The 25,262-nt window shown below is 40.3% G+C and overlaps 2 protein-coding genes across 2 annotated transcripts; one reads left to right on the plus strand and one right to left on the minus strand.

The window, feature by feature from the left end:
* Positions 1-330: 330 nt before the first annotated feature.
* On the minus strand, positions 331-13,016 carry LOC106926566 (uncharacterized). The gene is made up of 8 exons (XM_088007565.1): positions 12,877-13,016; positions 9,513-10,626; positions 8,232-8,366; positions 7,319-7,493; positions 5,052-5,150; positions 3,766-3,857; positions 2,870-3,010; positions 331-693 (listed from the first exon to the last, which is right to left on the minus strand). Exons 1-8 carry the CDS (start codon positions 12,999-13,001, stop codon positions 430-432), a joined length of 2,145 nt encoding a protein of 714 aa, XP_087863691.1. The 5' UTR covers positions 13,002-13,016; the 3' UTR covers positions 331-429.
* Positions 13,017-16,436: 3,420 nt separating this feature from the next.
* phc2a (polyhomeotic homolog 2a (Drosophila)) lies at positions 16,437-24,962 on the plus strand. The gene is made up of 7 exons (XM_015001562.2): positions 16,437-16,764; positions 19,431-19,596; positions 19,933-20,011; positions 20,272-20,383; positions 20,578-20,701; positions 21,241-21,466; positions 22,621-24,962. The coding sequence occupies exons 2-7, from the start codon at positions 19,456-19,458 to the stop codon at positions 22,773-22,775; spliced, it is 837 nt and encodes a 278-aa protein (XP_014857048.2). The 5' UTR covers positions 16,437-16,764; positions 19,431-19,455; the 3' UTR covers positions 22,776-24,962.
* Positions 24,963-25,262: the final 300 nt, after the last annotated feature.

A 25,262-nucleotide genomic window follows, 5' to 3' on the forward strand; every position in this document is an offset into this window, starting at 1 on the left:
CTGGAGTTTTGACGTTTGTTCCCCACTCCACCTGCCTCTGTTGTTGTACCCTCAGGCAGGGCACTGCACTGGTCCTCTGCTGGTGGGGATCCGAGGCCCTGGTGGCGCTGGTGTATGGCAGCCTCACTTCTGTCAGACTGGTGCGTGAATGGGTGAAAGACTTGTGTGAAGTAACTTTGGGGTCCTCTGGACTTGATAAGCCATTCAAAGCCATTTACTAAATTATTTTCCAGACATATTTCTTCCAATCAATGCAGTCCAAACACTTGCAACGCAGGACAAAATATTCAAGTTGAAAGTACTGTTGAATTCTAAGTGCAAAAAAGAATATTATTTTGATATTCTTTTTCTTTAATAAAAAGTTAACATAATTTCCAAACTAATTTTTCTTGGAATTACATTTCAATGGATACAACAGTGATGAAATGGTCACATTTGCTGGTTAGAACCAGGCAGCAGGTCTGGTTTGAGCCCACTTTGCTGGCTGGTTACTGGACTTTCGTCTCCACCCTGGAGGCCCCCAATCATGGAGCCCAGGGTCCCGTAGCTTCCCCCGTACGGCTCCATCTGAGCGGCCACGCTCAGACTGAGCCTCTCTGTCCGAGGCATCTTGGGCGTTTGGTTGAGCGCTGAAGAGGGAAGGGAAACAGGCGTGGCCGCATTGTCGCTGAGGCTTTGCACCGTGACAGATGACTGCACAGATATACAAGTTTCAGTTACAAAGATAAGGTATACAGTGATAAAAATTGAGAGAAATCAGTTATCATATCTGCAATGTCCATTACCAAATAAATCTATTTCTAGGTTGAGTTATACACAGGGGTGGAAGTAGTTTTAAATTCTTGCTGGTAAATTGTCAGTGGCTCATTGTGCGAACCAAAATAAATAAAAACATTAATATAGGGTATATTAATGTTTATAGGGTCCCTGTATAGATAACGCAGAAAGTAGAAGCACTTCACAATGTGAAACAAATATAAATTCTGCCATAGAGGTGGAAAGTAATTAGTTGCATTTATATCTATTGATGTAATTACAATTTATCTAATTTGTCCTTTAAGTTGTTTACAAAACCTGAACTTTACTTTTCCTTGAATTTGTTTTAAATAAAGTTACTCTGTTACATTTGAAATCATATCCATTAATGAGTAAAGATAAAACATAAGAAAATACCAGAAAAAATGGCATTGATCTTTTGGCTGGATTTGTATTAAGACCTCATCGTGTTGCATCAATGGGAAGTCAGGGGGTCAAGCACAACCCATCAAGTTTACTTCAAGTTAACTTCTGAGAAAAAGAGAAGTTCTTGCTGAATTTAACTGATGCATTGTAATCTTTAATATTTGAACAACAAATGTAAATGCCAATTTTATCAGGTTATAATTTGCATTGACGAAAACAGAAAATCAGGTGCTTAGTTTGGAGTCGGTTATTTAAAACTATTATATAGGAGTAGCAAACAGCAGCTGTCATTAGATATTGCAATTAATGTCAGTAAAAATGCACATAATATCTTGTTTTGCTTTTATATATATATATATATATATATATATATATATATATATATATATATATATATATATATATATATATATATATATATATGTGCTCTTGTAAATCACAACAGTTTGAGACCAATATGTTCTCATTTCCTTTGTGATGAGCAGAACCTTTGCTCATCAAAAAGTAACTAAAGTAAAATTGTAATGAGGTACTTGTTACTTTTAATAGTATTTCAGTGCATTTTTTTAATATAAATAACTTCGGCACCACTGTCTTTTCTTTTGAACATATTGTTTTTCTGCACTTTTATCAGGTTTTGGTTACGTTGAATTAAAAATTCACTGTCCTGCGGCGTTTTCCCGGTTTATATTTTAAAGTCTATAAATGATAAGCGATTTATTGTTCGTCCTGTCCCAGTGCAAGCGGCACTTTTTATGTCTGTGGACCACCTGTGTAAAATGTCCCAGTCCATAAATCAAACGCACCAATCCGATCAGCAACCAGCCACCGTCTTTAAGAGAAAGACGCTCGTGCTATGCGCTGTCGTTTAATACCAGTGATATTTCCGGTCATAAGCTAAAAGTTGTTGTTTTCCAGGTGTACTGTGTTTTAATTGAGCAAAATAACATGAAACTCAACTAGATATTCTCCTTTTGCTTTTAATTGGGACATTTTGTAACAAGCAGACAGGCGTTAAACATAGCGGTGAACGGGTTTGAAGGCTGTAGACGAAAAGCTACGACCTCAGGGAGGGGGGTGGGGGGGAGACAGCTGGAGGGTGAGAGGCTCCATTACGCGGCACAAACAGTTCAGAAATATTTCGGAATAAGAAAAAATGCGTTTTATAAACAAATTAACTTGTGTTTTGGTCTGTCTATTTCTAGCAGATCTATTCTGACTCGAAGTGCAGCCGTTCTGAATGATGGCTTTATTGCAGGCGATTACCGGACCGGCGCAAAGTCGTTTAGCGGTACGCAGTACCGTACCAGACCGGTGTTCTGACACCCTGGCTATACAGTGGAGGATAGAGGCATACAAACATAACTGTTCAGACTGTCAACTTCTTGCAAATGAAAGTTATTTGTAAACACAAACTAAAGATATTATGAGTTACAGCTAAAATATATAGAACTTTAACATATTTTAATGTCCTTAAGTTGGGCATTTCAGCCACTGAAATCTCCAATAAATTTGTGTTTATGGATGTATTTTGCAAAGTATCACTGTGAAAGAAATGGTTGTTTCTACCAGACATGTTGATAACAAATATTTCTTTCTAAACAATGACAATAAGAACACTTGTCAAAAAGAGATACACATATTGTCAGACAATATGTCTGAACAATCTGATGACATTAATACTCACGTTCCCTACAGAGGCCTGACTGCCAGCCACCATTTTCTTCTTTCTGGCCATGTTGGGATTCCAGTTGCAAACCAGACTGTCATTCTGCACGCTGTAGTTTTTATGGCCAACAAGCCAGTATGTGTTCATTTTGCCTTTACCCTGACAGGAGAGTGATGGGTGCCAAGTGATGAATACCGACTAAACAATTTGCTACAGACAACACTGAAATCAAATGTTTACATTAAAATAACTAGACTGATTGGGATTTTTGAGAAACCGTGAAAAACAAGGTTACACTTTCTTGTACGAGTTGACTTTAATTAGTATTGAAAGTGCCATGTCATTGCATGCTGAATGAGAGAAGTAGCACCTAGAATCTAAATGCTGTCAGCAAAATACCTCTTCTTTAAAAAAAAAAGTAATACAACAATATGACTTGGGTTTGCAGAATTGCGTTTAATCACGCAACAGGACTTGAGCAACAGCGTCCTTTTAACAGATGAGAACAGCATAGAGATTTTTGGCCAGTTGCTGTTGGTAAAGATGGTTTTATATGGTACTGACTCGAAATGATGCGAATATGACTTGAACGGTACTTTATAAGTTCAGTCGATTTACAATTTCTCTTTGTTATCACTGCATTTAAAGTAATATATTTAATATAATATATGTTGGGTTTCTTCACAGACACACCGAGTGGGAATATTTGATTTTAATTAAAATACCCCACTCATTTTCACCATATCTACAGTCCATCATTTGAAAATGTACTGAATTTTCATTTAAGTAGAATGAGAGATTCATGTTTTCACTACGTATTATTTTCCAAGCAGAATGAAGAAAACATGAAGCTGTTAAAATTGAATTTCTCAAAGAAAATGTAAAAAGTTGAGAGCTTGATTTTTATCCATTACCTTAACCTCAATCTCTCCACGTAGCTGCAGCTCATAGGCGTTGTCCTTCATCAAAGCCAAATAGGTTTCTGAACTGGTGTGGATTTTCTGAGCTGGAAGAGGAAAACATTTGAAATACATTTGCAGCAACTGTTTTAGCGCTGAGCAGATTCCCAGGTCATTCTCTGCAAAGCTTTTTGCGGTGTGATTGATAAGGGAACTAATATGTCTTTACAATAAACCTGAAAGAACATTGTGAACATCCAATACTTTGTAAATTATAGATATGTGCCTGAGTTACCTGAAATTCTTTTGTTGAAACACAACTTATCTGACCTTCTACATCAGTACAAAAATCAGTCAACATCTCTAGCTGTGATGGAATTATAGAAAAAGATTTTGATGAGAAATATCTGGCAGAGTATTTTTTAAAAATATTTTATTGAAGTATTTACAGTCTTGATTATTTATTGCTGTTTTAGGCATTTGTACAATTTGGAAAAGGAGGTATTAGAAACTATTGGTTAAGAATTCAATGGCTACAAGTAATCGGGGAATAAAAATAAAACTACATGGTATTTGCAGTTCTGTACATTTTTGCTGTAACACCTATGTTACATGGTGTTGAAGTTAGCCTCCTGCTCGCTGCAATTAATAATTGTTTTAATGGATTAATTAATAGTCTTCTTCTGTTCTGTTTTTCTACAGAGTGTAATAGTGTCATTTGTATTTGTAATAGATTCAGTGAGAACCAGTGTTAAACACAGATTGGTTTTCTTTTTTAGAGTTGCATAACAATTTCAGTTTTTATCTTTTATATGAGATTTCTGTTAGTAAAGCTTTGTGGATTATTCTGTAGGTGGGTGAACAGATCCAGACTTCGGGTCCTTCATTTCGTGAAACAACATAGCATAAAGGTTTTAGTTTTCTGCTTCTCAAACTGTCAGAACGTCTCTTTTTCTTCTTACGCTGGAGTAGGTTAGCTTCCTTTTTGTTGCTATTTTGGGTTTAAGTTAAACTTTTTAGGTTGCTGTTGATACCGATCTAAATAAAATCAACTACTTGAAATGTATGCTGGTGTACAATATTCTCTTGGTAGAATATTCTTTTGAAAAGTTCATTTGTGGTAGTTGCAGCGTGGCAGTGCACAGCAAGGGCCTTAACATAATCATCATCATCATCATCATCATCATCATCATCATCCTCATCATCATAGAGCAGGAAAAGCAAGTTATGGCCAGGATATTTAAAAATTGAATTCTCTTTAAGAGCTGTAAAGGTTTATTTAAATATTACTTAGGACTCACGCAGGCTGGTGGACTCCATCCTGGAGGCAGTGTTGACCGTATCTCCAAACAAACAGTATCTCGGCATCTTGTAGCCCACAATTCCTGCCACACATGGACCTGTGGAGCCAAAAAATACAAATTGCTTTTCGTTTTGCTTTAGAGCTTCAATTGTAAGGTCAACAATCAGGTACGAATACAACCAGAACACAGAAATAAAACAGAACAATTTAAGTAGATTTCAAACAAATTTGATGCCTTCACTCACAAACAAGGAAGTGATGTTTAGAGCATCCTTAAAAGGTAATAGTAGGAATAATATTGTGACATGTTGCTTCATCTCCCTGAGTTTCTATCTAGATATTAAGCTTCACATCCCATTCAGTGCTGAACATGACACCTCTTTTTTTTTTTACATGTTTCTGTGATTTTATGATCTAAAAAACACATACACATCCTCATGTGTCTGTGTATCTTTCCATCCTCAGCACTTTGACTTTTATTAATTTGTCATTCATTTCTATAGCCTAATCCTAACGTTTACCCCAACCTTAACCACAACCAGTGTACACCTAAAGTCAAATCACATCTTAGTCCTAAATCTAACTTCTAACCTCAAAACAGCACCTCTTCAGTCCTTACGGAGTAGTATTTGTTGGAGAAATGGTTCTTACACTGTAGGAAATACAAGGCCACGCATACACACACAAACACGCTAAAAATTTCAACTGATCAGCTGAACCCCCAGCTCTTCCTCTAGATGGCGCTGTGGGTTCAGCTGAATATTTGTTTCTCTGGGTTTTTAGTCAATTCAACTTTATTTAGACAGAACCAAGTTACATAAAATAGAGATAAAAACAAATAACTAATTGAATTGAATCCTTCTCATGTATTGTTCTCTTACCTGTTTATGAATGTCTCACCTTGTTTATGAACTATATCAATCAAAAAGAAAAAAATCTTTAAATATCTTTATTGATCCATGGTATCTGCTTATCCTTACAGAGTTGTGGTACAACCTGGACAGGTCACCAGTCCATCGCAGGCAAACACACACACGCACACACACACACACACACACACACGCACACACACACACACACACACACACAGACACACACACACACACACACACACACACCCCCCCCCACACACACACACACACACACACGTTTGCATGGCTATTTATTTTTGTTGGGGCTTCCATTCATTTCTACAGCCTAAACCTTACGTGTGTATAGCAAAACTTACTTCTAAATATTACAAATCCATATGAACAAACACATAACCACACAAACACTCCACAAAGATCAAAAAACAACACATGTAACCTAAAACCTAATAATTACTGTATGTTGTAATTTGAATTTCAACAAACTGGACATGAAAACATTTTACAAGCTCCCCAAATTTACATTTTGTCAGTGCACTTCAAAATAAGAAAAGGCGTCAAGATTAGGTTAGGGTTATAAAGGAAGGTTGAGAGTAGAAAATATCTAAATAGCTTAAAAACACTAAAAAAAAAAACTTTTGAGACTGAATAATTTATTTTAAATGAAGAAAATAAAATGGCAAACAATAAAATGAACATGCTTCCAGATCAGCTCTATTTTTTCTATTTTTAGTGAGCTATCTTTTTGCTTCATTGTGAATTAATCTAGTAATGCTGTCTTTATCTAAATACTGTAGAGGTTGAACGTCAGAGATGGAGCAGCTGTTCTCAGCAGTGGACGCATTACAGTACTTTGTTGTCCCAAATAAGCCTCAGTGTCATGGGTTTTTCAAAGCACTGGAAAGAATAGAAACACGTACAGTATACAAACATGAAACCAAGCTCCAGACAACCAACTAGAATTATCTCAGTCTAAAAACCTACAAATAAAACCACAGGTTTTATTCCCCAGAACCAGAACATCCACATTCAGCTTCTATGCATCTCAAATCTGGAAGAAACTTCCAGAAAACTGCAATACAGCTGTAACACTGAGTTCCTTAAAATGCAAGGCTTAAAGCCCCCCCTGGTTAGAGTTGCTTTTAAACCATAGTAAATGGAACATTGATCAAAATATTTGATTTGTATTGATGATTTTAATGATGGCACTTGACAAAATACAATGTTTGTTACTGGTTTCACAATTGCTGACAATGTGCTGTGTTTATGATGTTTTTATGTTTTCATGATGTAAAGCACTCTGAACTGCCACCTTGTTGAAATGTAATTGACTGATACTCTAACAAAGCCAGAATGATGTGTTGGACCTTGCGGTCTCATGTGGAGCTCCTCTGACCTGTGTGAATGCCGGCTCGGAGCTGTAGCCTCTCGTTGGGCATGTGAGGGATGGACACCTGCCTGACCGCCGCTAACAGGTCCAGCGCCATCTTGGCAATCTCATCTGCGTGTTTGTCACCGTTTCTCTCAGGTAGACCGCTCACCACCATGTAGGCATCTCCGATTGTCTCCACCTTGTTAGAGCATTCCATTAAATTCATTCAGATGACATAGGGAAAAGTTTCTTAATTAAAGACAACAGGAAATGATTGCAATGCAGTTTCTGTTGTAGTCTGCCATCTGTACACAACAGCTCCTAGAAGACATTATAGACACCTCCAAGCAAAACCTCCCAGCTCATCCTGGTTAGGATCAAGCATTCTCTGAGCACAACTCATGTTAGGAGACCTCATGGTGTGTCGTGGTGAGGTAGATGTGGTGGACCCAGATATGAAGAGTAGATGATGATTTAATGAAGAAATACACACAATAATCCAGGCAGCACAAGTGAGCAACAGCAAAGACTCTCACACTGGTAGCAACTGACAGGGAACACAACTAACGACAGACTAGACGAGGACCCGACAAGGAAGCAAGAGACTTGGGTGGATTTAAATACCCCGAGGGTACTCAGGGAACACGAGACACAGCTGGGAGCAATCAAGGGTAGGGACTAAGTCCAACTTTAGACACATTTTTTTTTTCATTTTACTTCACTAAAGTAAGATGAATACAACAACACAACTGTACAAACAGGGATTTAACCCAAGAAAAATTTGCCAAAGTCCAAAGAAAACTTTAAAAACATCGCCAGACAGACTGGAGTGCTATTGATCAAGAACTCTTTTTTTAAAGAGTGGAAGACAGTATGGATGTCTTGACAGAAAGCTTCGGACTTACAGAAACGTGCTCTGTTGGCGCGGGTTTGTTACCTTGTAGACATCATAGGAATCGATGCGAGTGTCAAAGCACATGTACAGGTTGTTGAGCATCTCCACCACCTGCAGAGGGGTGCAAGATGCTGAGATAGATGTGAAGCCCACAATATCTGAGAAAAATATGGTGACCTGGAAAACAAGAGAGAAAACATTTGCTCCGTCACAACATGTCAGCTTGTCTTCTTTTACTGTGTCAGCCTCACAGGATGAGGTAACATAAATATAATAGTATTGATTTATACGTTTCCTTTTATTGACGTTCAGGGTTTCAGCTGAAGTGAGTTTTTATTTAGAGAATAATTGCTACAACTCTTCAGAATAGATTCTGTACCGCCTCTATCAGTAGAAAATGACATTCTCTGCATTGAACAGGACAATGAACTAAATCTGTGGAATCAGCATCCAAGTTTCCTCCATATCTGCTAAAAGTAATGTGTGCCATTTGAAAGTCTGCAACTACATTTCCATATCAGAGCAGCATTTTTCCTTTTCAGTGAGTTCTACACAGAAACCCCTCCTGATCATTCTAAGCTGCTCAGACCCCCACCTCACCACCATAAGGCTTTTTGGTCCATCTGCTTCAAACCTCTTCAATAAGCCAGACGCAATTTCACCCATACAACTTGTTTTATCTCCACATGAATATGCAACAGGGCAATTACAGGTAATTACACCAACAATAGCAACAAAGGCAACAAACACACACGTTCAGTCAGGGTGTTTGCACATCTTGCAGATGTAACCTCCTCAGCAGCTTCAGGGTTTAGCCAAAGAGTGACAGAGGAGGAGAGCAAACGCAGATCTGTTCTTAACGAAGTCTGCAGCTTCATGTGAATGGTGTGGGACAACAGAAGTACTTATATTATCACATAGTATCTCCAACTTTTTCCATCACTTTTGAAAAGTGATGATTGGTTTAGTTTTTTAAACAGCTATTTAAACAATGTATTATTTCTATTTCTGGGAGATGAGATAACGGTGGGGCTACACAGTGAAGCAGTTGGTAGCTGCTTCACTGTGTAGTGAAGCAGCACTACACAGTGTGTAGTGCTGTGTCTAGGTTTGAATCCTGGGGTCTTTTTGCATGGAGTTCCCACGTTCTCCCTCGTTCTGTCCAAGTGCTCTGGCTCTCTTCCCACAGTCAAAAACACAACTGTAGTGTCTAGGAAAGTCTCAAACTTAGAAGTGTGCCTTCTTGAAAAGCAATTTCAAAGGCGTTTCAAGGAAAGTTTTCATACATTTTTATTATTCTAGATAACGTGCTGTTTCCCTTACCCTTTCATAGCTCTCGGCTTCAACCTGCTTACGCTTCCTGAGCTGCTTGGCGACTGATTTTGGCAGCATTTGATGCAGCAGATCTTCAGCCAGCTTCCTCTGGCGTTTCAGGTCCTCGGTTTTCTCCCTCAAGCTCCGAGCATAGTCTTGGATCCACTCCGTCATCTCCTTGAAAGAAAACATCACCGCAGGATAGATGAGGCACGCCACGGCCAGCAGGCAGATCCTTATGCTGAGGCTGGAAGACATGGCTCGAGATGCCAGCCGGAGAGCCAGCGACGCCCGATCAAACAGGCACCGCTGGGTTTTTATGAGAACCTGAATTCCTGTGTGTGACCCAGAAAGAAGCTTGCTTCCTGCTCCAGAGATCTGCCATGGACGTGGGTCCAGAATATCCACTGGCTGAGCTTCCAGACTCAGGTTTACTTTGAGGTCTACGTTCTCTGACCAGCAGTCATTCAGCTGCTCTGTCATCAGTCTGCATAAGCTCAGGTGATACAGAGTGCTGGTCCACCTGCGCTGGAAGTCAGCAGGAGTCAAGGTGTTGTGGTGGAACATCAGTTGGTAGTTTAGTTCTGTGAAGGTCACCAGTAGTCTGGCAGAAAGAACATCTGCCCAGGCAGAGTTTTGTTTGGCTTTAGCTAAAGCAACTTCAACTGAGCCCCAGAGGGTCAACAGTCTCTCTATGAGTTGAGTGAAAACTGATCCATCCCTGGCATCCTGGGATACATGTAGAAATGTCTGCATGTTTCTCCTCATCTGAAGGCAAAATCCAGACATCTCCACACTGCAGTGAAGTCTGTGATTATTACTGTAGTTCACCATTTTACCACAGAGGTGATCCAGTGCTGCGAAACCGGACCCCAGTGTCTCATTGCTTGTGTTTTTGGCTAATAAAAGCCTCATCTTCTGAATTTCACTGACGAGCTGTAATAGAGCTGTCGTCCTGCATGAAGTCAGTTCGCTGTACGCGGCCTCTGTTGCATCGAGCAGGTCAAAGTTGGAGCTGAGGTCTGGAGATACAGAGCCAAGTAGAGCCAGGAAGGAGAAGACACAGGCGGTCAGAATCCGCCGAACAGAGCGACTGCTGCCAGAGGAGGAAAATATGGAACATCTGAAACACAGGAAAACAACCGGTTATATTTTCTGATCCAATATGCTTCAGATAATGATCTAAAACCTCCTGAGCATGTCATGAACAATGGCAAAGGTTTGGCAACAAAGCTTTGTTTTTATTCAGGTGTGCTGGTTGTTTCCCTCGGTGCTCCGAGGGGAAATGAGACTAAGAGACTACATGAGACTTGATGAAACTGTATTGGACTAAGAGAAGAGCAAAAAAGACATACACTGAGAATATATGTAGATACAATCATAAATTTGTACATTACCAACAAACATTGAAAAAGGAAAATATAAAAAGATTAATAGCAATATTGCTGCAACAGTCTATTCTTTTAACCCACGATCAGCCCTCCTTTGCTCAGAGCATAAATGACATATAGTAAGAAATTTCAAAATTTTTACATTATATTTTCTTTAATGCAGCACCGATTCCAAATGATCACATTAACTCAGGATTACGTGTTTATTTGTCTTTTTATCATTTCTTGTTCACAAAATCGTTTTAAATTTTCGCTAACTTCTAATACTGTTGGGCTTTTTTTTCTGTTATTTTAAGTAAGAAGGCTGATTAAACAAAGCTGCTCCCTGGATGCTGAATGTGGTATTTTCTTGTTTGCTATAAATTGGTGCTATTACCTAAAGTGAATTAATTTGAATTTATCTGACCCGTAGAATACCTTCCTTTCAGAAACTTATAGCTTTGGTGATCTTAGTCCTTTGAGAAATGATTTTGTAAGTGTAGTGGTATAGAAATGTATGTAATTCTACAAATAGTTTCCAGGTGAGGAGTTCCGGTTCTTAGGTGGGCGTGGTGTATATAAGGGAGCTGCAGCGCTCATTCAGCATGTGTCGTCTTTGTGCTCCCACTGTGTGGTTTGTGTCCGGTGGAATCTGGCAGCGGAAAGCAACAAATTGCTGGCTGGTGCATGTTGTGCTGACGATCTGGTGGTAAAACGCCTCAGCGCTGCGCTCCTCTTCCTCGGTCTGCGAGTGTGTGTGTGTGCGTGTTTGTGGATCGGCAGTTGGACCATTGCTGCTCTGTCTACGTTCGTTTCCCGGATCTGCTCTGTCTACGTTCGTTTCCCGGATCTGCTCTGTCTACGTTCGTTTCCCGGATCTGCTCTGTCTACGTTCGTTTCCCGGATCTGCTCTGTCTGCATCCGTTTTCCGGACCTGCTCTGCTCCTGTCTACGTTTATCTCCCGGATTTCGGCACAATTGTTTTTAAAGTTGGACTGTGGCGTTATCCGCCCTCATTAAAGCGGTGTTTGGGGTGTGGCGTCAGCGCGCCCATTTCACCTCTCGCTGCGGTGCGGCAAGAGGACCACGCCTGGGCCTGATGTTTTAACTTGTATTATCTGTTTTCTATTTCTTTTACTTATTTTGTCTACAGCCTTTTTTTTTGTTCTTTATTTAGTCAGGGCTGATATTATTCTTTTTGAGATTATTATATTGGTTAACTGTCTGTTTTTGTTTGCAGTTGCTGAGGCCCGGTGGCGGTGTTGGTGTGGTGACGGTGTCCTCCTCGTCTGTGTGCTGTGATTTTTGAGTTTGGGGTGTCTCACTGCGTCTGGTGTTAAAAGGTTTTTTTTTTGGTTTGCTGTGTTTGGTGGAGGTCGTCCCCATAGCGCCCCCTCCGGCCGGTAACCTCAGCTGCTGCAGTTTTTCTATTTTCTTTTGACTTATTTTGATTTATTGTGTCATTTTTAAAAACATTTTTTAAAAAAGAGAATTTAATAAAACTACTTTTATAACTGTGAACTGTCTCAGATGTTTTAAATCCCTGCATAACCGAACCTGTGTGCCTCCGACGAGAGGTAATATTCCCTGGGTGAAATTCCCAGGGTGGCGTTGTTGAGCAACCTATTAGAACTAAAATCCCACAAAACCCGAACTACCATCTAGTGTCGCCACATAAGCAAAACAGTTTTTTTAATGCAACTCATAGAAAGGAAACAAATGTATGTGTTTTATAAAAGCTGCTATAACAAATTTACTGCTGATCCAGAGATAAGGCCTTACAAAAACAACAAAAAACCTGCTCCTCAGAATGATCAGATGGTGTCAAATAATATGTGTTAAAGACTGAAGAACTGCTGAGGAAGTCCACTAAAATAAAACGAAGAGACCCCTTTAAAATCACTCGATCCTATAACTAAGATATCAGAGCTCAGTAAGTGCGTACTTCTGGCTTAACTTTGTGAACAGACAACTTCCAGCAGCGTGAACAGGTAGGATCTGACCTGCACGGCTCACAGTCGCTGTCCGGGGCAGCCTCCTCCGGGGCCACTCTCCTCCTTTTCCTCAGCAGTCTTCTCTTCAGAGACGCAGAGGACAGAGTCCCAGGTGTGAAACACTGCTTTTTCATCAGGTCCAGCGTCGATCAGACCGTTTCCACCAGCTGATCCTCCAGTCAGATCCGCTTCCTTCAGAGAGTTTACGACCGGAGAGCTCCTCGCTGTCCGTCAGTCTGCGGCTCCCGTCCAACATGCGGCTGAGCAGCAGGACCACACAGATGACCGTGTTCTGTTCGCTACAGCAGCAGATCATTATCACAAGGCGTTATTCAACGGCACACATCAGTGATGTTTGTAACCACGGTTATTATTTCTTATTTAATCACAACTTTCACCGTCAGTAGTGCAACATATCCATCCATACACGTTCTCTGAAATGAAATGGTTCTTTTACTTATTTTTTTATTTATGTATTTATTATTATTATTAATTATTATTATTATTATTATTATTTATTATTACCGTGGATAGTAATAGTAGTAGTAGAATAGGCCTGTTTTACTTTAATTTAATCTGTTTTTATACACTGACACAATTCTTATAAAAAAGTTACTTTTCAAATGTTGAGTTATATATACAAAAAAATAAGAATAAATAAATTAAACTGAACAAATTGAAAAAGTGGTGAGTTAATATAATTTCATGCAGGTCTTTTTTTAAACGATTTGCTTAATGTATTAAACAAATAAAATGGACAGTAATTAGAAGCCCATAAATTGGACCCTGGCGCTTCAACATCATCAAAAGGAGCTGGGTCTTCATACATAAAGACAAATATACTAATTTACGACAACTTAATGGAAAAGCACCTCCATCATGATGCTTTCAGAATAGTTAAAAGTTGATCTGTACTGAATTTTTTTATTATCATTAATAAGAGATATAAAATTTTTCACAGTATTCACTGATTAAATCTTTAAGTCAAATTGGTCACAAAATAATTTAAAAATGATTTAGATTACTTTTTAGAATTGTCTAAAGCAGGGGTCACCAACTCTAGTCCTCGAGGGCTACCATCCTGTAACTTTTAGATGCGTCTCTCTGCTCAAACACACCTGGATCAAATAAACTGCTCGTCTCCAGCCTATTGCAGAGAGGAATGAATGCTGGTGAGGGAATTTAGACATTTTGGAGCAGAGGTGAATCTAAAAGTTGCAGGATGGTAGTCCTTGAGGACTGGAGTTGGTGAGCCCTGGTCTAAACTATTTCTAGCAATGTACAAAAAACAATTGATTCCCTAATCAGGGATGTATTTCTACAACTGCAGTCGTGTGTGGCCAGGCTCTGAGGAGTTGGAACCGATTTAAAATGATAAAACCAGTGCTTCTCACCAGGCCTGCCATACTGTTGAGGTAGAAGGCTGCTGCTCTTGGTTGCAAATGTCCAGTAGCTTTCAGACATCATATCTCGAACAGATTTATTATCCTTTACACTTTGGCTTCAGCTGCAAGAAATGCCTCTACTTTCTCAAGTTGAAAGTCTGAAGCTGTACCAAGAAACAGATTTTGTTGTGTGTCTGACTTTGTCAAACAATCCACTGTCTATACCAGTGGTCATTGAGCAAGATGCAGCGTACATCCTGGACAGGTTCCCTATGTAGGACAACACAGAGACACACAGGACACCATGCACACACACTCACACCTTAGGACAACTCGGGGACTAATGGACCTAACGGTCATGGGTTTTGGACAGTGGGATCAAGCTGCAGTACCCAGGAGAATGGATGCAGGTGAACATAGAACCTACATGGAGAAAAACTCCAGTCAGGGATTTGAATCCACGACACACCCAAGAAAACAGGGTGACCACCTGCTGGTTCACTGTGCAGCCCTGTCAAAGAATCAGTTTGTGCATGTTTTCTAGAGCTGTTCTGTTTTTTTGTTCTGTGGGTCTTTGTGCTTGGTGGGTTGTGCTTTTGCTTGTTTTTGTTGAATGAAAATAACTTAGCCGTTGTTTCAACTAGGGCTGTAGTGATACAATAATCTCACTATACGATACAATACACGATATTCTGTCCACAATATAAACGATACAATTCAATACACTTTTGCGATTTTCTGAAAGATTTTAGAGGGACAGAGTGATTTTGGTGACATTTTGTGAGTTGGATTGAATTAATTTAACTGAAAACTGATTAAAAGCACAAACTACACAATACCTGGCTCTGGTTGGACATGGACACAGACTTAAAGTCGACAATTGGACAAAATAAATCAAATAAGTGTTGAGAAAACATGTTTCTTTTAATTGAAATAGTACAAACTGTAGCTTACATGCATTTGTAAAGTAAATAAAGTGCACCAATAACCTGCTTTGAATAGTTTGATACCTTTTTAACCTTGACACTTAACATCTGAAGGAATCACTCTAAGCCTGATGACCTAATCACTCTCCCGGCGAAGCAAGCAGTGAGTGAGCAAGGTGACAGTTGGATGTTACGATACTTGCGGATGAATATCGATTTTTTTTAGGAAAGAAAATATTGATATATCGCAATATAGATATTATTACACAGCCCTAGTTTCAACTAACATAACAAGACTACATTTGTCATGAATTGGTGACACGAAGGACCCAAATACCTGTAACAAACAGCGTATCAGACAAGGTGTCTGATACGATAGAGCGCATCACTTCTAAAGTCCTTCCACTGGCTCTCTGTAGCTCAGAGAATAGACTTTAAAATTATTCTGTTAGTTGATAAATCGCTGATTAGCTCAACATCAAAATACATTAAAGATCTGTAGTCGCATCAACTTTCCAGAGAACTCAGGTCTTGAGTCTACTCTGCTTCACCAGAACCAAACATGAACAAGCAGTATTTAGTTTTTATGTTCCTTTAATCTGAAAATAATAAAAAATTCGAGAAAACTGTGGAGACCCTGAGTTAGAGTTACCTTTGACTCATAATAACTGATTAGTAGACTAATAAATGATTATTAGTGGACGTTATATATGTACTTCAAATTATTTTTGCCACTTCCATTTAATGCTTTTTGTTTGTTTCCAGTTATGTTTTTATCATCTAACTCCTTATGTTGCTGCTAATATTGCTCTGCTTGTTGCTCCATAGCCTGTACACTGACCAGAGAAGGAGGGACCGGGGTTCGAACCGGCAACGTCTCTTTACAAAATTTGGTCTTTAAATCAAACAAACACACACAAAAACAACCAAAAAAGAAAAATAATAAAATGCATTTCCGGAGCTCCACACATTTCCATAACTGATGTGATCCCAGTGGGCTGCAGCAGCGCTCACTAATCAGTCGGAGATCAGTTGTTTAGGCAAGCTGTTGGTGAACATGGGGAATATCAAAATAAACGCGCTTCTTGATCCCAGCTTGAAGTGATTTTAGCGCCTTTCCGAGAAGCTCACCTGCGGCCAAAGACGCTATGCAGGGATTCTCTTCAGAGTAAGGGTGAACAGTAGACGAATGTCCAGCTGCAACCGCCGACAAAACACGGAGCGTGCTTTTATTTTGACGTTTGTTGGCGGAAACTATGCGGGTTCACATCCCGACTTGATCAGTTTGGAGATGAGTTGTAATGGATGTTGATAACGCCGTTTGAAAGTGCAGCGTGGGACCGCGGTGAAAAGATGAGGCAGTCGGTAACATCGCGGTTGCCGGTGTAACGAGGCGGTTCGGCTCGCTTTATGCGGTGAATATTTACCGGCGAGGGTTCCAGCTGGCTGGCCGGTGTTCCTCCCAGCGGCGGGAGCGGAGCAGTTGTTCAGCTTGGAGCCGCTGAACAAAGAGCTTTTCTTCCCCGGACCATTGTTACCGTGCAGGGCGCCTGAAACTGATTCCGAACTGGTTTCGGACGGTTAAAGTAAGCCAACTGCTAGCTTCAGTCCTTCAGGCGCGTGTTGGTGAAATGACTTTAGCCTGGTGTACTTTTAAGCAACACGCGATAAGAAGGCTACATGTTTGTTGCCCAACACTGATTTCAGCTCCCAACTAACTGGATTAATGTCGCCCTCACGTCAATTTAGATTTACTTTGTGCGGTTTGTTAGTTAGAAACTTCCGACGCGCTCGGTGGAGTTCAAGCATGGATGTAAACAAACTACTCTCACCAAGGGGAACCTAAACTTAACCAGGAGAGGAAATGTTCCCTGATAGTATACGCCTTTATTTATTTCAATTTAAGGCTTCCTTATTGTTGAATGCCAAACAACAGCCCCTGGTCACCACAGCGTGCTGCTTTGTAGTAATAGAGCGCCAAACACTACTCTAAAATTGTTAGGTTTATCTTCGTTCTGCTGTTTCTGTACAAACAGCAGAACAAATATTTAACACACTAGAGGATTTGGATATTACATTATAGTTTTCTTCATGTAGCGGCTGACGAGGTGAAGCTGCCGTAATTCACTGCAAGATTGTTGAAAAATAAGTTGCTCTTTTTCAGAGTAGATGGAAAGTGGAGCTAAATCTGCTTGAACAGCATAGTGTCAAATGTTTTAATCCTTGAGTTTATTATTACTATGTTTTGTCTGAAGGATCTTGTGGACTGATTAAAAGTGGGTAAGACAAACTGACAGGTTTCTGAAGAGAAAACCTTGAGAAATGTTATTCTGTAAAGACAGATGACCGGTCAGACCGATCCTGGTTCTGGTTCTGCCAGAGGTTTTATTCATGTTAAGTGGAGTTGTTGTTCCTTTCCATAGTCGCCAAATGAGTGCTCTGTTGATGTATTGATGCAGAGTTAGTGTCTGGCTTTAATCTGCTGGGATTAAATCCGTCTTTACCAAATGGCATTTAAACTGAATTTGGCTACATTGTGTTAGAACTGGGATCAAGCTAGAATGTATGTTGTGAGATTTGAATCTGTCACTTTATAAATAAGCTGAAGTGAACTGATCAAGAAAGTACTGAGACAATATGGCTGCTTAAAAACATAAGACAGCTGGTAAGGTGTGGATGAATACTTTTTGATGAATCTGTGTGTGCTGAATTTAAATTTTATATTTAAAATAAAATTTGAGGTATGTCAGCTATGAGAGTAACTTTGTGTTGTTCTTTGAGACAATATTGACGTTATTGATATAAGTAAAAAAGTATGGATTGTTAGATATTTCAAGGTTGATAAATTATCTATCTACCTAATCTGGAATTTACCTTAATGTAGAATACAGGTGTCAAACTCCAGTCCTCAAGGGCCGCTGTCCTGCAACTTTTAGATGTGCCTCTGCTGCACCACACCCGAATAGAATAATTAGGTCATTAGCAGGACTCTGGTGAACTTACCTACACAAGGAGGAGATAATTAAGCCATTTCATTCCAGTGTTTTGTACCTGTGGTACATCTAAAAACTGCAGGACAGCGGCCCTCGAGGACTGGAGTTTGACACCCCTGATGTAGAACATTATCTGCTTACCTTTTATTTTTTTTAAAAAACAATTCCTACTTCTATGAAAATATACTGAAGTAAAAAAAAAAACAGATTAAGACCTTGCTGAATTTTACATAAGTTTTAAACGCTTATTGAGCAAAATATGATAATTTTTGTTCTGAAACAATATGACAAACTGACATTAGCCGCTTGGGTACAGCCTACAGTTATCTGCTGAACACACATGCTTGTTGGCTGTAGGATTGACGACGGCAATACCTTAAGAGTGCTGGGTGGTCCTTAAGTTTCCACACTATGACTGTCTCAGTTTTCTACTTGGAAGGAGGAGAAGGGCATTGGGTCCTGATGACATACTCATGGAGGCATGGGAGCTTATGATTTGGTTGTTTCAACAAAATCTTGAAGACTGAGAAGATGCCTGAGAAAATGTAAGGAAGGTGTTGTGTCGGTTATTAAGAAGAAATACAGAATTGTGACTGGTATGGAGTTTCTCATACCTGGAGTTGTATGTGGAAAAGATTAGGTCAGAAGTGAGCAGCAGAACGGTTTCATGCCAGAATTACAGATGCCAGTTTTTACTTCAAAGATGCTGATGGAGTGTACAGAAAAGGCCAGCGAGAGCTGCACTGTGTATTTCTAGATTTAGAGAAAACGTATGACAAGGTGCCCATAGAGGAAGTGGTGTTGCATGGCAAGGTCTGGAGGGGCTGAGAGAAGTATGTTGGAGTGGTGCAGGATGCAGAAAACAGGATTAAATGGAGACATATTATTGGCTGTGGTGACCTCTGAAGAGAGAAACTGAAAGAGAAGAAGAAGGAGAAACCTTTTACTGTACCTAGATACCATTACCTAGATACACCTGTCTGCTTTTGGTATCTTCTGTGCCTCTGTAGATATGGTGGTGGAGATGTTTCATTTTACTTCACTTCCTGTCCTCCCAGCTGATTTCTGGTTTTAAGCTGGACATTTCCCAATGTTGCATCTTGCTCATTATCTGAAGATGCTCAGGTGTGTCTGAAGGGCAACATTTAAAAAGGAACGATCCTGGTTCATCAGCCACCAGCCACACTGACTCTGCTGCATTTCTATATTTGAACAGCCTTTCAGATTCATGCAGTTGTACTTTGCTGTTGTGTTGGCAGGTTTGGGGCGCCCTGTGCTCCAGTCATGACCTCTGGGAATGGGAGCACTAACAGCAGCCAGCATAATGGAGACAGCAAAGCAGCTCAGCAGGCCATAGACAAGTCCCAGATCCTGACACACCTGATTGAAGGCTTCGTCATCCAGGAAGGTGCCGAGCCTTTCCCTGTGAGTACCTGGTCATGCATTGGTCTGTTGGTTAATGTCAGCAGAACTTTTTCTGACATACAGCTTCACGCCTAAAATGATTTCTGACTTGCAGTAATGAAGGCTGGCTTGATTAGGGGCAAGTCTTTATGCCCAAATGTCGGTGGTGGTAATCCTTCAAGGAATTTTTCTTGCTTCGATGCCTCAGAATGCATTAATCTTCTTTAGATATGCAAAGGTCTTTTTGTTTCAACAATCTAATGCTATTAGCACCGTCTTAAGCTGAGCTCATACCAGCAGTGCACTATACTTGGCATTTTTATCAGTCAGCTGAATCAACACATTTCTTTTCTGTAGGTGGAGTGTCCATCTTTTTCTATAGAGAGCCTCCGGAGACGGCCAGCAAATTCAAAGATGGATGGCCTATCTTCCAAGGGTAAATGACTTTTTTCCTTGCTTTTGTTTTTAGATCAATAGTAAAGTTCATTATCCATCCATCCATCCATCCATCCATCCATACATACATAGTGCTGCACAATGTAAGTAACACAGTGAATTGGAATAGAGTTGTTGAAAAGCGTGTTTCCTTGCCTTTCTCCTTGTTTTTCCTCATCTCAAGACTTTTTTCACTTCTAGAGAAGGAAAACTAGGGAGTCGCTTGACAGTAACGTGTGTGCTGTTTGTGTGTTCTCTCAGAGCTAAAGGCCCAGCAGGAGCCCATGTTGACCTGCGAACTGTGTGGTAAGGTGGACTTTGCCTACATCTTTAAAAGATCCAAGAGGTTCTGCTCCACAGTGTGTGCTAAACGGTAAGTCTGATTTATTTTTCTTTCTGAGGTTTTTTTGCTCTGATTATATTGTCTTTTTCCATCTATGTCAAGACATGGAGTTTCCTTTAGCTTTAGTTTAACGAAGGTGCAACTATGATAAACCAAATTAATGGAAAACATTGCATTTACACTACTCTTGATTTCCTTTTCAATATTCTAAAATATTCCTGTAGCTACAACGTGGGATGCACAAAGAGAATGGGTCTCTTCCCGAACCGCAGAACCAGCCTGGAGAACCTGAAGAGACGAACGTTGAATGGGAATTACAAAAACAGCAGCTTGGAGTCTAAAAAGAAGGTGAGATTTCTGCTCTTTCATAATTTATATGATGAATCCAATTTTGACAGTACGACGAGTAACCGGTCTGCAAAACAGAGCACAGAACTCCTGACATCATTATTTTCAGGATTTATGATAAATAAGGCTTAAAATTGTTGGTTTTTATGTATTTGTAAAAAAAAAAAAATAATTGTAATTTCATATAAGACATAAATGAAAAAATGAAGCTCCTCTGCCTCCTTGTGGTCTTACTACCATTTGCAGAAATACAGGACTGGGAAGCAACCAATCAGAGACTGGGGGAGGGTCTTAACGCTGAATGTACACGCTGCTCAACCTACTAATGATGGAGAAACAAGTCACCTTTCAAGGAAAACTGTTTACCCGCTGCTATCTGCTGGTGGCCTTGCTAACTAGCCTTAGCCTTCTCAGCAGGATCTGGGGATGGCAAAGAAGCTACTGTTTAGCTTTGGACAAACTGTCTTCTCTGAAGCTGACCTCAGGTTTTAGTTCAAGGTTCAAATGTTGAAATGAGCTGATTTCCTCGTTTCTGTCAGATTGCTCCCTCTGCTGGTCACACTGTTCACCCTGCACACGGAGAGTCCAGTCAGTGTTCAGACCTGTCCGGCTATAAGAGAGTCCCATCACCCCCCCTGTCTACGGCCCCTCGGGTTCCTGCGGTGCAGAACCTCGACCTCCAGCCGCACCCCCACAGCTTTGAGCACAGCGATCCGGGTCAGTGGAACATCCAGGACGTCTACGGGTTCATATCCTCCCTACCAGGTGGGTGTGGCATGCTGATCCTTGATAGTTTTTGCTCCAGTTAGAAGAATTACTGTGCAACAATTGATTTCGGTGATTTTTTTTTAACTAAAAATTATGTGGACAAATTTGAATTTATTGAAGATTTTCTTGACTGTATTCAGGGTCAGAATTATACATACAGGTTCAAATATACAGTGTTTGGGGGAACTGGGGCGGGGGGAGTATTTGGTCAGCCAATAATTGTGCAAGTTCTTCTACTTAGAAAGAGGAGAGAGGCCTGTAATTGACGTCATAGGTAGTCCTCAACTATGAGAGACAAAATGAGAAAAGTAGAAAATCACATTGTCTGGATTTCTAAGAATTTATTTGCAAATTATGGTGGAGTAAGTATTTGGTCAATAACAAAACAAGCAAGATTTACAGGAAAAACTCCCCTGTAACAGGAAGAAACCTCCAGCAGAACCAGAACTGGGCTCAGTACAAGCAGCCAGCTGCCACAACCGACCGCAGGTTTGAGAAGACGGAGCAAAATGCACAACAAGAAACAGATTAACTGGTTTTGAAGTCATTTCTTTGTTAATGTAATGTAGAAAGTCATTAGCAGAAGAGGGAGAACATTTAGCTACTGACAGCATTATCTAATGCTGTAGACCCTCTATGGGAAATAAAGTTAACACTTTAAATAACAGCACATATTGCAAATTGTAGAGTAGTAGAACAAGAAAGTACCATAGTGATGGAAAAGAGGTCAGTTTGTCCTTTAGCAACTTAAACCAATGGCAGCATGTCCAATGGGCCACTGTAGATAGAAAAAAGGAGTACATTATTGACAAAAACATGGAAATATTAGGATCTCAGAAGTTTTCTACAAAACAAGGACATTTCTGAGCTTGAAAAAGACTAAAATTTTGAGTTCAGTCAGAAATTCTCTAGAAAAAAAACATTTCTGAGTTTCAAAAGTATAAAATGTTAAGGTTTTTTTTCTTGAAAAAAGATTGAAATTAATCGTAAAATTTCAGGGGGGGGGTTGGCAGAAAACAACAAATCTACTTTTTTTTACTATCTACAATGGCCTTAGTAAACCTTTGTATTTCACAGCTGAACAAACACAGGTGAATGAAAACCACTGCACCGTACCCTGACATGAAGGTTGTCATTGTTGTTGGTCGCAGGCTGCCTGGAGATTGCAGAGGAGTTCCGCTCTCAGGAGATTGACGGACAGGCTCTGCTTCTGCTGAAGGAGGACCACCTCATGGGAACCATGAACATCAAACTGGGCCCGGCTCTGAAAATCTTCGCTCAGATTAGCATGCTCAAAGACTCGTAGCTCGTCTCTGTCGCTGACCGGACACAGCAGGCCTGCTCAGGATCTTCAGATATCCATCATGACCTCAAAGACTCTCAGTGATTCCTCGTCTCACCTCTTACATGTTCTCACTACTTCAGGGACTAAAGGTATTCTCTGCTGGAGACAGATGCTGGTTTCAAGAATCCATGTAGATTTGGTAATGTGACCATCCAGCAGGTTCACTCCTTGCTTCAGGTCAGCAGCAGTCAGATGTCTCCACTAAAGACACCTGCTTGATCAGAAGATCAGGACTTCCTCTGTGTTCTGTGTGCAAATGTACTAGCATGACTGATGGCTTGACCTGCACAAGTCACTTCCCTGTTAAACAGCAGAAAACTACTAAAGTAACGCTGCCTTCCAACTTGGGCTGATATACCAGTTAGAACCAGCAGGTGGCGGTTGGACCGTCAGTCTGGTCCCCATGTCCCAGCCTGTGGACATGCGCGGAAGAGAAAGAGGGTGGGGCCTTTTCTCCCAGCTGTCTTGAGGTAATGCGTTTCCAGCTGTTTGATAATCATTGCTCTGTCCTGCTGTGTCCTCAGACAGTATGTGGTCATGCTCCATGACAACACGCTGGACATTTCAGGAACAAAGTCTCTTCAGTCACAGTCTGTGTTTTCTCACCGCCTTGTTAAAGTTGCAGTATGTAACTTTTTAAGAGTTTTTTTTTTTTTTTTTTTTTACAGATTTGTTGAAGCTGTCAGTATGCCGCGACTGTATGGTATGAGACAATCTGAAAAAAAAAAGTATCTCCTCTGCCTTTTCCCAGTGCTATCTAGGAACAACCAGTCAGAGCCAGGAGATGCAGCTTCTCCCCCGTCAGCAGAGCCTGTTGTGAATGCTCATTCTAGTTAGCACGACTACCAATGACGGCAGATAAACGGTTTACCTGTAATAGCAAGTTGTTTCTCCACCATTAACATGTTGAACAGCATTGATTGACAGCACTAAGACCCTCCTCCTGGCTCTGATTTGGTTGTTTTTGACCAGGAGTGATGCATTTATGCAGAGGCAACAGAAGCTCAGGGATGAAATGGAGAAGATCTATCTTCACAGATTATCTCGCTCATATTATACTGTATTTGAACAAATTGGTATAAAAAAAACAAATTTTTTCAAAGTTACACACTGCAGCTTCAAATCTAACAGTCCTGAATCAGAACTACGGTGTTTACAACCCAGATGGAAGTTTATGCTGAACCAATTTCAATCTAAACTTGACAATTAAAAAAAGTGGCTGTAGAGAAGGAAAGGAGTAGATGTCCCAGGTTACAAACCATCAGGATGTTTTTGTCATTGACCCACTGTGGTGACGTTGGGAAATCTATCCATTCATTAGCTATAGTGAGAGGTGGGGTAGACCCTGGAAAGGTTACCAGTCCATTCCAGGGCAACATGCAGAACCAGTTAACCTCCCAGTTCTGTTTCTGGACTGTGGGAGAAAACCTAGGACCTTCTTACTGCAAGGCACCGGCTCTACAGCCCACATCTGGAAATGTTCAGGTTCATTCTGGTTTCACTCACAGTCAGACGATGACACATCTGACAGCTGTTTTCTGCTGCACTCTTAGAAACTGATCCTCATCTCAGAATAACACTGATAAACACTGTGACACACAAACTGTGATTATTTGTTCTTGTATTGATTCTCTACTTCTCTGCATAATGACAGGAGGGTTACCAAAATTCTGTGATTAGGATTAAAAACTTAAGATTTAATGTGAAAATCCTTAAGTTCTGCTTTGCATCTGGTGTTTTGTTGATGAATGGATGAATGATCTGGCTGTAAATGTTCCGTTCACTTCCACTGGTGCTGCTCTGAATCAACCTGACTCGGAGCAAGCAGATTCCCCCCCTCCCCTAGGCAATTTATATGAAAGTCTATGCACACAAATGTGACTGCAATAAGTGCCTGTGGGAGTGGAGAGAGGAAGCTGCCAAAATCATGGCTGGGAATTAGAGAATACACACAAAAAAATACACTGTTCCGTCATCAAGCCTTTACCAAAGTCATGTAGAACTGAAGCCAGAGATGCTCTGCTGACAAACTGCTAGATGCGAATGGTGACGCTCTCCTCTAGAGTAGACTGTGTGTCAGTCCTTGGACATGTTCTCTGGCCTTACACACAAAACACACTTTAATAAAGTCAATAGATCTGTTCTTTACGTCTGACTTACTGTTTTTATCTTAATGGCGGTGAATATTTGGAGTTTGAATATCTAGAGGAACTCTGGATAATTATCTTAGTACACTTGAAATAAGACTAAATTAACTTGCAACTTTTCAGAAACATACGGAAGCCCATCTGAAATGAATAACTACTTAAGTACTAGTTTCGCTGGCAGATTTTTTTCCCCCCCATGCCAAAAGATTATTCAGATTTTTGTAGCTGAATCTATAAGAAACACCAAAGCGAACAGTTTAACAGAAAATAAACACTGGTTCTAGCCTGTGGTTAGTAGGAG

This window comes from Poecilia mexicana, unplaced genomic scaffold (genome assembly GCF_051168715.1).
Source record: "Poecilia mexicana isolate PSO_F unplaced genomic scaffold, ASM5116871v1 scaffold_7, whole genome shotgun sequence".
Taxonomy (NCBI): Eukaryota; Metazoa; Chordata; class Actinopteri; order Cyprinodontiformes; family Poeciliidae; genus Poecilia; species Poecilia mexicana.

What these genes read in the sequence shown, in the direction of transcription:
- LOC106926566 (XM_088007565.1), bottom strand. Translation starts at nt 13,001, where the DNA reads ATGAAAAAGCAGTGTTTCACACCTGGGACTCTGTCCTCTGCGTCTCTG. An exon ending in AGCGACTGTGAGCCGTGCAG is followed by an intron (nt 10,627 to 12,876) that starts GTCAGATCCTAC and finishes CCTGTGTTTCAG; the next exon opens with ATGTTCCATATTTTCCTCCT. An exon ending in GTGGAGAGATTGAGGTTAAG is followed by an intron (nt 3,011 to 3,765) that starts GTAATGGATAAA and finishes CTCTCCTGTCAG; the next exon opens with GGTAAAGGCAAAATGAACAC.
- phc2a (XM_015001562.2), top strand. Translation starts at nt 19,456, where the DNA reads ATGACCTCTGGGAATGGGAGCACTAACAGCAGCCAGCATAATGGAGAC. An exon ending in TCCACAGTGTGTGCTAAACG is followed by an intron (nt 20,384 to 20,577) that starts GTAAGTCTGATT and finishes ATATTCCTGTAG; the next exon opens with CTACAACGTGGGATGCACAA. An exon ending in GCTTGGAGTCTAAAAAGAAG is followed by an intron (nt 20,702 to 21,240) that starts GTGAGATTTCTG and finishes CGTTTCTGTCAG; the next exon opens with ATTGCTCCCTCTGCTGGTCA.